The 15,224-nt window shown below is 43.7% G+C and overlaps 1 protein-coding gene across 9 annotated transcripts in view; it reads left to right on the top strand.

Moving 5' to 3' along the window:
* C1H14orf39 (chromosome 1 C14orf39 homolog) overlaps positions 1 to 15,224 on the top strand; it is an 88,507-nt gene that overhangs the window by 7,218 nt on the left and 66,065 nt on the right. For all 9 annotated transcript variants that reach the window (XM_053257918.1, XM_053257910.1, XM_053257953.1 and 6 more), the window contains exons 2-4: positions 1,265 to 1,321; positions 2,602 to 2,658; positions 8,809 to 8,935. In XM_053257918.1, coding sequence (XP_053113893.1) covers positions 1,273 to 1,321; positions 2,602 to 2,658; positions 8,809 to 8,935 — 233 coding nt within the window. In that variant the 5' untranslated portion in view covers positions 1,265 to 1,272. The remainder of the gene's footprint in view (positions 1 to 1,264; positions 1,322 to 2,601; positions 2,659 to 8,808; positions 8,936 to 15,224) is intronic.

The raw sequence follows: 15,224 nt of genomic DNA, 5'->3' as shown, positions 1-15,224 counted from the left end.
TATTGATTTATTATTTCTCTGTGTAAACCGCTCTGAGCAATTTTTGGAATGGCGGTATAGAAATCAAATAAACAAACAGATAAACAAATGTCCTCTAATGCAACATTATAATGAGATGTAGAATACATAAAAATTAGAAAGTCTGTGATATTTACTCAGGCACAATGGGAGGCATCCAGATCTTTGGTACAGTGTGCCATACGTTCAGTGGAAGCACCTTTCCTGCATAGGATGATCAAGAGACCTTGCATGAGCGAAAGGAATTTCTGTTGACTGTACACTGTTGTGCCAAATAGTTATCACCCATTAATTTTAATTAGTTGTAACCAGGCAAGAAAAGGATCCAGTTATCACTATGACTGGCTTCACACATCATAGTAAACTGGCAGGTTGGTCAATTTTCTATGAGTAATTCAGAAAAAACATCTACCTCAGACACAGTGGTGTCCCCCCCCCGCACCTTAAGAGAAGCCCACACAAGATGTTAGGTTATATCAAGAAGATATTATAAAATAATAATGGCATTATATTGTTGCTATATAAATACTGTAGGTGGTAGATTCTCGTCTTGCATCGATTCTGTTTTCATTCCTTTTCTAAAAATAGTAAGGTATAATGATAAAAGAACAATTGTTAGTTATACCAAGGCATTCTTATGATAAGGATAAAGCTATTTTAATAGAAAAGAAAAACTGTAAATGCTGAATGTAAGACAAATGGTGGTAGCTTGATGGATTGTAGTGGACTATGAAAAATAAATATAATGTTGAGGGGGGAGAAAAAAGGAATGAAAAATGACGGACAGTGGGTGTGTTAGCAATAGCAATAGCACTTACATTTATATACTGCTCTATAGCCGAAGCTCTCTAAGCGGTTTACAATGATTTTAGCATATTGCCCCCAACATTCTGGGTACTCATTTTACCGACCTCGGAAGAATGGAAGGCTGAGTCAACCTTGAGCCCCTGGTCAGGATCGAACTTGTAACCTTCTGGTTATAGGGCGGCAGTTTTACCACTGCGCCACCAGGGGCTCAGTTTACAATAATATATCATTCTGCTAATGTAAGATTAAAGTTTTTCCCTTTTGCATGAAAGTTTCACCTGCACACTTTTAGAGACTTTTAGAGACACGCGTTCATAATAATATGTTTATAGACACCATCACTTAATCTGAAAATATCTGTTTGTGTCACTGGGCTATTTAGTGTACTACTATGAGTCCATGCATTTCTTCCCCCACACCTGTTTTTCTCCTCAAATAGGTTACAAAATGGATGACACTATCTTCAGCAACCTGGGCAAGCTACTCCTACAGCTTGGTATGTTGCAGTGGATTATATTGAGATCTAGAGAACAACTTTGAAAATAAGCGATAAAGGAGAAACTTAATGTCCGCAACCTGTTACCCCAGATTGACCCTGACTATTTGGGTTGGATGTATGTCTGTCATACTCTCCTCTGTGAAGGAGAAAGCACAGGTTACACGGAAACAGCAAAGGCTGGCATTCAGAGCAAAGAACTGCCACTGCCAGTGGAATGAGAGGAGCAGGCTCACCTTACAGCACTTCTAGACTAATTGCATCCAGGGGCGTAACTACTATTAGGCAAGGGGAGGTGGCTGCCTGGGGGCCCCCACGTCTCGAGGGGCCCCCCAGAGGCAAGTCACATGACTATATATTGTGAAGTGTGTGTGTGTGTAACAGCGAGGGGCCCATTTTAAAATTTTGTCTCTGGGCCCACTCCGGCCTTGTTACGCCCCTGATAGCACCAGTGATTTTTGACAACCTCCCCCTCCCCAGGAAGTGTTCTGCCACCCAAAAATATGTCCCTGAGAGCTACAGAACCACTGTGTTTAAGTACACAGGACACTTTCCCCTGCTAATGCTTACTGGATCAGGAGAGAGTTACTCTCAGGAACAAATATAGAACACATTCTCACAATAATGGGGAAAAAGTTAACTGCAATCGCTGAGCTGCATGCATTCCCTTAGAGTGTGACATAAGAGCCCAGAATTACTGGTCAAACCTGGTCAAACCCTACGTTATCTATCCCAGTTAAATGCAGTTTAACTGCAGTAGCTTGACAGGAATAGCCCAGAAATTCCAGGTTCTCACATCACGTTCCACGGAAGCACATGGGGCTTGGTTATCTGGTTAATATAAATAAATGCATGTAATAAAACTTCAGTGGTTGTTTCTTCCAAGCAATGCACTTTGAAGGGGAGGAATTTATAGCAAAAAAGGGGCAGTGGGTGTAACTACCACCCCCCCTCCCTGTTTATTCTCCCCAAGCTGCTTCTCCCACCTCCCTGCATGGTTCTAGAATAGATGGATGTTTGTAGGGCAGACATGGGCTTGGTATCTGCAGAAGGAAAATCAGCTTGCGTTCTCCTCCTGCAGAGTTGCAAGCAACTGGGTAGAGGAAAGGTTATGATGTGTTGCATACACATACCTTAAAGAAATGATTTAAATGCACCTAAAATTTTGAATAAAATTAATATTCAAGTGACTGAGTTATGTTTTAAAATATGAAAGTTTTCACTTTTAATATCAGATTTGACAATAATACTAAACAAAAACATATATATTTCTGCTTCAGTTTTTCAGACTGAGCAAGTATCTTACTCTAAGGAACATGTTACGCAGCAGATACAGAGTGAGTAGTTACTCCTTCTCTCCCATCCTCTATACTTTATTGCCATTTTTGTATTCAGGTTTCTTCTAGGTGCATCCTAGATGGCTCAGTAGTTTCTCACTGCTATAGCAACTTCTTTGCTCGTCTTTGCTATCATCACATGTTCTTAATCTTGCTTTATATTAATACACTGACTTCCTTCCTCCTAGAGACTCCATCCTCTTTCTAACGAGGCAGGGGCCAAGCAGGACTAGTTGATGGTCTAGCTAAGTACCTTGTTGTCCCCTTTCCCCATCAAGACCATTTCACATACTACATAGCAGCAAATCCAAGTGTATACTCAACAAGGAGATTCAGCCAGTAAGGTCTTCCTAATGAGTGTTCCAAATGCTTCTTCTTGGTCAAACAACATGTTACATGCAGTTATTTTTTTAGTAAAACCAACCATGGGAAACTCCACTCTTCAGTGGAAGATCAGCAGGGGACCAGGACTGCTTAACTTTTTATTCATAGACTATCTCCCTGCTGTGGAAAATATACATGTCCCTGCATCTTTTCACCGACAAGAAGAAAAATAACTTTGCGGGGAGGTGATGCTGAGCAGAAAAGAGCCTAAGATAAAAGCAGTTCCTTGCTCTGATGATCCTCTGCTCAAGATCGTAGGCTCCTGCAGTTCTCTTTTTTGTTTTATTCTTAAAGGCAAAATGACATGGAACACAGGAAGCTGCCTTATACCGAGACAGGCCATTGGCCCATCTGCCACCTAATGGCGTAGCGGAGAAGTAACTTGCCTAGGGAGAAAAAGTTTGCCAGTTCAAATCCCTGCTGCTATGTTCCCCAGACTATGGGTAACACCTATATCGGGCAGCTGCGATATAGGAAGATGCTGAAAGGCATAATCTCATACTGCGCGGGAGAAGGCAATGGTAAACCACTTCTGTATTCTATCAAGAATACCACAGGGCTCTGTGGTTGCCAGGAGTCGACACCAACTCGATGGCACAACTTTACTTTACGTTATTGACCCATCTAGCTCAGTATTGTATACACTACCTGGCATCAGCTCTCCAGTCTAAGCAGCTCTCCAAGGTTATGTCTCTCCCAGCCCTACCTGGAGCTTTTACAGACAGGGCTGTTACCCCAAATCTCTTCCGGAAGAGAGAATGTGTGTTCACAAACCAGCCAAACTTACCCCGAAGTTCATTCAAGATCCTTGGAAGCAATCCACACATAAATCGGGCTTTGTCTTGCGAATTCTAGCTTATCTTCATGTATTTCCGGGTTCTTAAAATGCTGGTTTCAAGAGAGTTTTTCTGAAAATGCCGGAGCAAATAGGAAGAGGCACTAATGTAGAATCATTGTGTTCCTATCCAAGGAACACTCTCTTGCTCGCTCTCTCCCCATTGGCTAGAAGGAAAATATGGAGGCATGCAATGTGAACCTGCATCAAAAGCAAGCTCAAGAGCAGAGGGGAGGGGCTGCTTCCTTCAGATACCTTGAGTGTAATTCGAAGTGGTTTCACTCAAGAGTTGCCCCTTGGCATGAAGCCATGTGTGAATAACTCCCTGGAGATGCCAGGGAGTGAATCTGGGACCTTCTGCATGCAAGCATATATCACATATGCTCTTCCACTAGGTTATAGCCCCATCCTTTAAGGGGGATATCTTACAGTGCTCACATGTAGGGGTTGTTCTCACGATCTGGAAAAATTGGGCTAGGAAAGCCTAGCCCAATTTCCCCCGATTATGAGAACCCCCGGGCCTGGCTGCGAGCCTGGTGGTTCTCGAGTGGGTAACCCGCTCAAGTACCCCTCCTCTTAGCCCAGGTTTGCAGAGCGATCTCTCCACAAACCCGGGCTATCTGGTCATGAGTAGCTGCGGTGAAGCTCCGCGCCACAGCTACTCACGAGTAGACCCCCGAAGGGGAGGAGAAAAGCCACCTCCCGGCTCCAGGGGTCTCCCCAGTATGGCCTGCGCACTCGCTCAGCTCACTAAACCGGGTCTCACGGATCATGAGACCTGGCTCGTAGCCTCCCATCCAAATGCAAACCAAGAAAGACCCTATATCTCAAACGAAATAAATTCATGCTTGCTACCATAGGCAGTCTATCCATGTAGTTTCCTTAGTAAAATACAGGAGTAGTTACAATTGCTTTCTCGCTCTCAGTATGAAAAAGGCTACAGGAATTGATAGAATAGTTACAGAAATATGGCAAGCAACTGAAGAAGAATCAGTCAAGACTCTAATCAAACTATGCCAGCAAATCTGGATAACAATACAGTGGCCAACAGATTGGAAGAGGTCAGTCTACATACCCGTACCAAAATAGGAGATTTAACAGATTGCGCAAACTATTGCACAATATCCTTAATTTCACATGCTAGCAAAATAGTGCTCAGGATCATCCAACGCAGATTAGAGCCCTGTGTGGAAATGGAAATGCTGGATGTTCAAGCTGGTTTCAGAAAAATGCCGAGGAACAAGAGACATCATTGCTGATGCACGCTGGATAATTGAGAAAGCCAAAGAATATCAGAAAGAAGTCAATATGTGTTTATTGACTACAAAAAAGCCTTCGATTGCATCGACCATGTCATGGAATATCCTTAGGAAAATGTGTGTCCAAGAACATCTCATTGTTCTCATGAAAAATCTATACACAGGATAGGAAGCCACAGTCCAGACAGTACATGGTAAAATAGACTGGTTCCAGATTGGCAAGGGAGTCAGACAAGGCTGAATACTTTCTCCTTATTTATTCAATTTATATGCTGAACATATACTGAGAGAAGCTGGATTGGAAGAAGATGAGCATGGTTTTAAAATTGGAGGAAGAAACATCAATAACCTGCGCCATGCTGATGACACCACTCGGATAGCTGAGAATACGGATGATCTGCAAGCTCTAGTAAAGAAAGTCAAGGAGCACAGAGAAAAAATGGGACTACGACTAAATGTCAAGAAGACTAAACTAATGATAACAGGTACAGCAACCAGCCTCAGAATTGATAACGAAGACATAGAAGTAATGGATAGCTTCTGCCTTTTAGGATCGACTATCAACAGTAAAGGAGCCAGCAGGAAATACGCTGCAGCCTAGCACTTGGTAGGGTTGCAATGAAGGCCTTGGAAAGGATATTTAGATACCTATTTATTTATTTATTGTTACATTTATATACAGCCTTTCATTAAAAACAACCCCAAAGCGGTTTACAAAAGTTAATAAATAAAAATGACAATAAAAATATTAAGCAAAAAATATAAAACCAATCTAATTTAAAATCTATAAAATACAAACATAAAAACTATACTTGAGTAAAACACATAGAAACAGCAATAAAACAATCATGTAAAGGCCTGGATAAAAAGCCAAGATTTTACAAGCTTTCTAAAAACTCTGATGGAGTCAGAGGAGCGAATGGCCACTGGGAGAGCATTCCAAAGTCTGGGGGCAGCAACAGAGAAGGCCCTGTCCCGAGTGCATGACAGCCGAGCCTCCCTCATTGTCGGCACCCGGAGCAGAGCCCCCTCAGATGACTTTGTCAAGCGGGCAGCAACCCTTGGGAGCAGGTGGTCCCTCAGGTATCCTGGACCCAAACCGTTAAGGGCTTTAAAGGTCAAAACCAGCACCTTGAATAGGACCTGGAAATGAACTGGCAGCCAGTGCAACTCTTTCAAAATAGGTGTGATTTGCTCCCACAGGGCAGCTCCCGAGAAAACCCTAGCTGCCGCATTTTGCACTAGCTGCAGTTTCCGGATATTCTTCAAGGGCAGCCCCACGTAGAGTGTGTTACAGTAATCCAGCCATGATGTGACTAAGGCATGGGTAACTGTGGCCAGATCTGCCTTCTCGAGAAAGGGACGCAGCTGGCACACTAGCCGAAGCCGTGCAAAGGCACCCCTGACATGTATACAAAGATTAGAATAGTTCGGAAAATGGTTTTTCTTGTAACACTCTATGGATATGAAAGCTGGACTTTGATGAAACAAGATACAAAAAGTATTGATGCTTTTGAACTTTGGTACTGGAGAAGAATTTTGAGGATACCATGGACAGCCAGGAAAACAAACAAATGGATCATAGAACAAATCAATCCAGAATTTTCACTTGAGGCACAAATGACCAGGCTCAAAATATCATTCTTTGGACACATTATGTGAAGACCCAGTCGAGAAGTCCATAATGCTGGGGAAAGTTGAAGGAAAGAGAAGAAGAGGATGACCAGCAGTTAGGTGGATGGACTCGATTACAACAGCAACGAATGCACCACTGATAGACCTTAAAGGCCAAGTTGAAGACAGATCATCCTGCAGAGAATCTATCTATGTGGTCGCTAAGAATCGACAGAGACTTGACGGTACTTAATCAAAATCAGACCATAGGCAGAGATGAAACTGCCCATAATGAGTAATTTGACCTAGAGTACATTAAAGACATCTTAAGTGTATATCTAAATAACTTAATGTGTGAAGTGGCCCTCAGTGCCTAGGTGTTAAGATCAAAAACAAGAATGTGCCCTTTCACATTATAGAGAAACATTCTTGTGCCTCCTTTTCTGACAGGGATATCATGCTAGCCAACATGCAGTCAGCCAGGTAGCCTGCTTCTTCTCTTCATTCTCTCAGTAACTAAGGAAAAAAAACGGGGGGGATGCTCACCCAAACCTGAGCAAACACTTTGGCATTTCCGGTACTAATATCATAATGCCCTTATAAAAATCAATGATGTGGCCGCATTTGGAGTACTGTGTACAGTTCTGGTCACCATATCTCAAAAAAGGACATTATAGAATTGGAAAAGGTGCAGAAGAGGGCAGTCAAAATGATCTGAGGCTTAGAGCACCTTCCTTATAAGGCAAGGTTACATCATCTGGGGCTTTTTAGTTTAGAGATGACTAAGGGAAGACATGATAGAGGTCTATAAAATTATGCATGGTGCGGAGAGAGTGGATAGAGATATTTTTTTCTCCCAAACCCAGGTGTCATCCCAAGAAACTGATTGCCAGGAAATTTAGGACCGAGAAAAGCACTTTTTCCACACCATGCATAATTAATCGATGGTCTTCTCTGCCACAGGATATGGTGGCAGCCACCAACCTGGATGGCTTTAAAAGGGGCTGAGACAAATTAATGGAGGGTAGCTCTTTCGGTGTCTACTGTTCTGATGGATATAGGCCAACCTGAGCATCAGATGCTAGATGCCTCTAAATATCAGTTACAGGGGAGCAACAGAAGGTGAGGGGGCATGCCTTTCATCTCTTGCTTGTGGGCTTCCCAGATACATCTGGTGGGCCACTGTGTGAAATAGGATGCTGAACTAGATAGGCCTTGTGCCTGATCCAGCAGGGCTGTTCTTAGGTTCTTATGTTCCCTTGCCTACTAGAGCCCTCCACTTATCTTTAGTGGACCACAAAGGAAACTTGTGTTGTATTCTTGTTTATGTCTTGTGCACTTGAGTTGTATGGGAACTGCATGTGACACACAAACTGCATTCTGACTGTTTCTGACCAAATAAATGTCTAACTAGGCATTAATAAATTGTACAGCTTTAAAGCGCTTTCTTACTATCTGTACATATGCTCCTGCAGGCTTCTGCACTCTTATCAGGATGTTGTTCTCTGGCCACACCCTGATCAGGGACCTGAGACAATTTACACAATGCCACCTGTCACAGCTCTTGCATTCTGAGAAGAACCCATTCCTTTTCCAATGCAATTTTGGGGGCAACCGCTGGTTTTTCTCAGAATGTAAACTCTGACTAGCAGGTGGTGTGGGGTCTCTGATCAGTGTGTGGCCAGAGAACAACATCCTGATAGGAAGGAGCACAGAAACCTATGGGGACATGTGTATGATCAGTAAGATGGCACTTTGGACTTGGGCGGAAGCTTTCAGCATTGTGCAATTTATTGCCATCTGGAAGAACTCTAGAAGAACACACATGGTGCCACCACTGAAATGAATCCCTAGAGTTCCCTAGAAGAATCCTTCAAGATCCCTAGAAGGTAGTGGAGCCTTGTATATATGATAGAGCTGTTGTTGAACACAGAAGAAGTGGCTTGATCAGGACTAGCCTCAACCATGGGACTTGATGGGTCCAGTTTTGTTATTTGTGTTGCAATGGGTAATTCTGATCTCAAATTATTTACAATATGAAATAAACATTTCTTTCAGTATATACTGCAAATATTGTAAGGGAGAAAAGTGAAATCTGTCATTTACAAGAAGATATTAACAAGAATGATGAGGTGATCCTTAGTCTGCATAAACGCAACAGTAACACTAAGGAGAACTGTAAAACGTAGGTATACAGTAGCTGCATTTCTTAAATTACAGGTTGCTATAATAAATTCCTCTTGTAGTCAAATAGTAGTTCAATATTTATGCATTTAGCCAGTAGGAAGAGGTGTCAAGTATTTTATTATAGACAAAAGATAATACCATACAAGTGTTCTAGCTGCTTCAGATACATTATCTCAATATGCCATATTCTTATCTCATCTTAGTACTCTCATAACAGATCTGCTAGGCCAGTATTATTATCCCTGTATTGCAGATGTTGGGGCTGAGGCAATAGTGACTTGACTATAGTGACTTGACTAAGGCCACCTAGAAAATTAATGGTATAAATGAGATTTGAATTGTGGATTTCCTTATTTCACAGCCGTTTCATCATATTCATTAGCATGACCATGTTCATACTTGTGAGAACATGAGCATATCTGTAGCATTAAAAAGTCATATTCCGCACTATAGGCTAGCACTGAATTTGACATTGGTTACAAGCTACATCCTATCAAAATCAATGGTAAAATTGTGGTAGTTTTAAAGTTCATACTGAACCTATGCTAATATGAGCCAAAGGTATATGGCAGGAGCCTGCATTATCCCTTTATGTTACAATATATACTGGCTGATATCCAGACTAAATTATGCATGAGTATTCCCATTGAAATGAATGAGACAAGTAAGTCATTAATTTGTCTCATTCATTTCAGTGGCCCACATGATGCACAAGGCAACACCAGAGTTCGATATTGCCCGGTGCTGCTCCACACATAGAAGCCAGTCCTGGCAGTGTTGCACAAGAGTGCAAGGGAACAGGGATAGCAAACAGGACGTTGGAGTTTTGCAGGAATTTAGTGGGAAGTGTGCGGGGGAGCCTGGAGCAAGCCCCTGTGATCACAAGGAGCCTGATGGAGAAGAGAACGTAAGTACAGATCCCTCCCTCATGTTCTTGAGAAAGGCTGTTTGGACAGTTAAATATCTGACACCTATCCTTCTAATAAATTATTTCTAAATATTGTAAACAGCCAACAAAACCAGTATGAAGATAGAAAGACAGCAGGGGAGGGGGCACTTCACAGTGCATTTCACAGAGTGCCACATGTATGACTATTTGCCCCATGGGTAGAAGTCATGGGTGTCTGCTTAGTGCAAGGAGCTCCTGGCTCTCAGGGGACAAATTTGTTCCCTTGAGACCAAGGTGGTGGATCTGGAGAAGCTCAAAGAGGCATGCGGATGAGACCTTCAGGGACGTGGTAGAGTCATCCCACTCCAGGGCTGATAGCTTTTCTACTGTCAGGGAGAATGAAGGTCTCGGGCAAGGAGGACATGGGTCTGAGGAAGAGGGAAATGCTCCTTTAGAAGGGACCCCTTCTGTGGAAGATGAGCCCATATCCTCCCACAAAGGGGATACTTCTCTGGGAGGTGGGGGCCTCCTTGTAGTGAGTGATTTGATCATTAGAGGTATAGAGAGATGGGTTTGTGACCCGCATGTTGACTGCACGGTGACTTGCCTGCCTGGTGCGAAGGTTGTGGACATCACGCAGCGTCTAGATAGGCTGTTAGGCTGTGCTGGGGAGGAGACAGCTGTTGTGATGCATGCCGGCACCAATGATGTGGGGAAATGTAGTCGGGAGGTTCTGGAAGCCAAATTTACTCTGATGGGTAGCATTTTGAAGTCCAGGACCCCCAAGGTAGCATTCTCAGAAATGCTACCTGTTCCACGGGCAGGTACAGTAAGACAGGCATAGCTGAGGGGTTTCTATGCGTGGATGAGACGTTGGTGCCAGGAAGAGGAATTTAGATTTGTTAGGCACTGGAATACATTTTGGGGCAAGCAAGGCCTGTACAAAAGGGATGGACTTGAACCAAGATGGAACTAGACTGCTGGCACTTAAAATCAAAAAGGTTGCAGAGCAGCTTTTTAAATGATGCCTGGGGAATTGCTGACGGGAGCTGGACAGTATCCGGTTCAGCAAATGCCATCCTTTAAAGTAGGGTTGTGCGTTTTGTGTTTTTTTCTGTTTTGTTTTTGGCACAAATCCGAAACACCCCCGTTTTGTACTTTGTTCAAAACCAGCCAATCCGAAACACCCCAATTTTGTTCTTTGTTCGAAATTGCAAAATCCAAATCCGAAACGTTTTGGATTTTTAAAAATGGCCCCAGGGAAAAACTAGTGGGTGGGGGCGGTAGTGCCCAATGGGTGGAAACTACCACCCAAATTTCAGAGGAATTGGGCAAAGGGCTGGGTTTCGGTGAATTTTTGAAGTATAGGATTTTTCCCATAGGGAAGAATTGAGGTTTTAGCAAAAGTATAGCTTCATGTTGGGGGGAAAGGGGTGTCCCAGAGCAGAGTAGGGTGGGTGGTAGTGCCTAGTGGGGGAAAGGAAGCTGCCAGAAGTATTTCAAAGGAATTGGGCAGAAGGCTGATTTTTAAAGATGTAATGGAGTTTGCGTGTTTGTAAAGTTCTTCCCCATAGGGAATGATGGCCCTCCATAATTCCTTCTAGCATATGAGATTTTCAATGACAAACCATGAATCCGCTCTCATATGCTACCAGAGAATCTACACTCAGAAGACCTCAGAAACAACAGAACCCAGCACCCCATGGGTTAGCAACCCATGGGGGCAGTTGGCACCCTATGTGCACTACACCACGACTCACTCCTGGCCACCCCAGTGCCCCCCAGGTGGAGTTATGGGTCTGCTGAAACCTCCATTATTCCTTGGGGGGGGGACTTTAAAGAAGCGAAAACTTAAATAATTCCTAAGAAATCAGCCCTTTGCCCTATTCCTTTGGAATCTGTGTTGTGGCAGGCACCCCTTGGGGCACTGCCACCCAACCCGCTGTTTTGCCCCTCAGACCTCCTTTCTGCCCCGAATCTGCCCCAAAGACATTTCATCTTCAGAAATTCTTTAAAAATCAGCCCTTTTCCCAATTCCTTTGGAATCTGGGTGGCAGCAGGCACCCATTGGGGCACTACCACCTGAACCACTCTTCTGCCCCTAAATCCCCCTTTCTGCCCCCAATCCACCCCAAATAACATCAACATCACACATCAACAACAGCAGAGCTTTGGGGGGAAATCAGGCAGATTTCCAAAGGTCATGCACATCCACCTCCCCCCCTGCCCAAAATACAATTGATGTACACACAACAGTGTAAAACAACAACAATGAAATGCACACTGCCCCACTGGTCAATGAGGGTAAATGCACACTAGCCTAATGAGGGTAAAATTTACCCTTAAATTTGCTTAAAAGGAATAAGGAGGCAATTGCCAGCAGATCAGCTCATGCTTCCGCTGGCCAATCTGCAGGCTGGAAGGGCTGGAAATTCACACAGATGTCAAAACTCAAAATAGAGACTGAAGGAGAAAGACTTTTTGCAATTGCAAAATGGAGTTCCAAAACAGCTGAAACAACAAAACATTTTGTATCCGAAACAGGGATGTTTTGTTTTGGCTACAAAATGTTCTGTTTTGCGCATTGGGTGTTTTGTTTTGGCTACAAAACAGGCGAAATGGCCTGTTTTGTTCACAAAACGTTTTGTATCCAAAACGAAATGCACATCCCTACTTTAAAGTGCGAGGGTGCAAAGGATTCAGATAAAACAGAAGGGGACAGAGCAGAACCACATAAAGAGCAGACAGAAGGTGGTGCCAGCTGGTCAAAGAGTCAAAAGAAACATAGCATACACCAGGGAAGAGATTCAGCGTATAGGTGCTTATATGCCAATGCCAGAAGCCTCTGAGGCAAGATGGATGAGCTGGAATGCTTGGTTGCAAACACAGAAATAGATATAGTGGGCATAACAGAAACATGGTGGAACAGTGAAAACCAGTAGGACACTGTTATCTCTGGATATAAACTCTATAGAAAGGACAGGGAGGGGCGCCTTGGAGGTGGAGTAGCACTGTATGTTAAAGAAGGCATAGAATCTAACAAGCTAGAAAACTTGGGTAGGGATGTGTGAACCGGTTCAAATTTGAACCGGGGTGGTTCAAAGGTTCGAATTCGAACCAAACCAGGCATCAGGTTCGAGCTGCAGGTTCAAATTTGGACCAAACGGGGTGGTTTGGTTCAAACCTCCAAAAGTGGGTGGGATGGTAGCTGGCACCCATGGGTACCTACCACCCAAACCCCAAAGCAATCTAACATTCGTACAATTTTTAATGAATTTTAGAATTTTATTTTTTCTCATAGGGTATAATGGGACTCGAACCAGCCCATTATCCCCTATTGTGGAGCACCTAGGGGCAGAAAAGTAGGGTGGGTGGTAGGCACTCAAGGGTGCCTACCACCCAAAAAACCCCAAGGCAATCGGACACTCCTCCGATTGTTGGTGAATTTTAAAGTATTTTTTAATTCTTCATAGGGAATAATGAGGATTGCAGCAAATGTATAGCTTCATGTCCGGGGGGGGGAGGGGTGTCCTAGAGCAGAGTGTGGTGAGTGGTAGTGCCCAAGGGGGGCAAGGAAACTATCAGAATTATTTGAAAGGAATTGGGCAAAGGGCTGATTTTAAAGTGATTTTTGAAGTGTATGTGTCTTTAAGGTTAGCAATGAGAGTGGATTCACGGTTTGTCATTGAAAATCTAATATGCTACCAAAGAATCTACACTCAGAACACCTCAGAAACAACAAAACCCAGTACCCCATAGGTAAGCAACCCATGGGGGTGGTTGGCACCCTCTGTGCACTAGACCATCACTCACTCTGGGCCACCCCAGCACCCCACAAGTGGCTTTAAGGTTTTTCTCCATAAGGAAGAATGGAGGTTTCAGCAGCCCCATAATTGCACTTGGGGGGTGCTGGGGTGGCCCAGAGCAAGGGTGCTAACCACCCCCATGGGTTGCTAACCTATGTGGTAGTGAGTTTTGTTGTTTCTGAAGTGTTCCGAGTGTAGATTCTTTGGTAGCATATACGATTTTCAATGACAAACCATGAATCCACTCTCATTGCTAACCTTAAAGACACATAAACTTCAAAAATCACTTTAAAATCAGCCCTTTGCCCAATTCTTTCAAATAATTCTGATAGCTTCCTTGCCCCGCTTGGGAACTACCACCCACCACACTCTGCTCTAGGACACCCCTTTCCCCCTGATGAGAAGCTATACATTTGCTGCAATCCTCATTATTTCCTATGAGGAATTCCAAAATATTTTAAAATTCACCAATAATTGGAGGAATGTCTGATTGCCTTGGGGTTTTGTGAGTGGTGGGCACCCCTGGGTGCCGACCACCCACCCCACATTTCTGCCCCTATGTGCTCCGCAATAGGGTATATGGGCTGGTTTTTGTCCCATTATACCCTATGAGAAAAATAATTAAAAATATTTCAAATATTCATAAAAAATTATAGGGGTGTCTGAATGCTTCGGGGTTTGGGTGGTTGTTTGCACCCATCGATGCTCCACAATAGGGAATAATAGGCTGGTTCGAGTCCCATTATACTCTATGAGAAAAAAATAAATTTCAAAAATTCATTAAAAATCGTATGAGTGTCCGAGTGCTTTGGGGTTTGGGTGGCAGGTACCAATGGGTGCCAGCTACCACCCCACCCACTTTTGGAGGTTCAAACCGGTTCGAAACTGGTTTGAATTTGAACCGAACCAGAGGGTGATCTGAGCAAAACCAAAACTGAACCACCCCCTCCTGGTTTGAACCCGGTTCGAATTCAAACTGAACTGGGCAAACCGGTTTTATGCACATCCCTAAACCTGGGTGGACTGGAGTCCTCCACAGAAACCCTGTGGGTGACAATACAAGGCCTGAAAGGGAACGTGCTACTGGGGACGTGATATTGCACTCCGGATCAAAATGCTGATAGTGACTGCGAGCTGCAGGAGGAAATTGGAGGCGTTGAGGAGAGGCAGGGCTGTAATTATGGGTGACTTCAATTACCGACACATAGACTGGGTCAATTCAGAGTCAGGTAATGACAGAGAGGTCCGATTTCTAGAAAAGCTGTATGACTGTGCCTTAGAACAGTTGGTCTTGGAACCAACCACAGAGAAGGTGACCTTGGACTTAATTCTGCGTGGCACTCAGGACCTGGTGCGTGATGTCAGTGTCATCACCCCTTTAGGGAACAGTGACCATAGTGAGATCAAATTCAGCATACATGTGGCGAGAGAATCACCAAGGAAGTCTAACACAGACACTTTGGATTTCAGAAGAGGAAACTTCTCCAAAATGAGTATGATGAAAAGAAAGTTGAAAGGGAAAATCGGGAGTCACTTCGCTCCAGAGTGCATGGAGTTTACTCAGACCCACAATACTAGAAGCCCATCTAGAT

This window comes from Hemicordylus capensis, chromosome 1, assembly GCF_027244095.1.
Source record: "Hemicordylus capensis ecotype Gifberg chromosome 1, rHemCap1.1.pri, whole genome shotgun sequence".
Classification (NCBI taxonomy): Eukaryota; Metazoa; Chordata; class Lepidosauria; order Squamata; family Cordylidae; genus Hemicordylus; species Hemicordylus capensis.
Note: the sequence above shows the minus strand (reverse complement) of the source record. Positions and strands in the feature narration are given on the sequence as shown.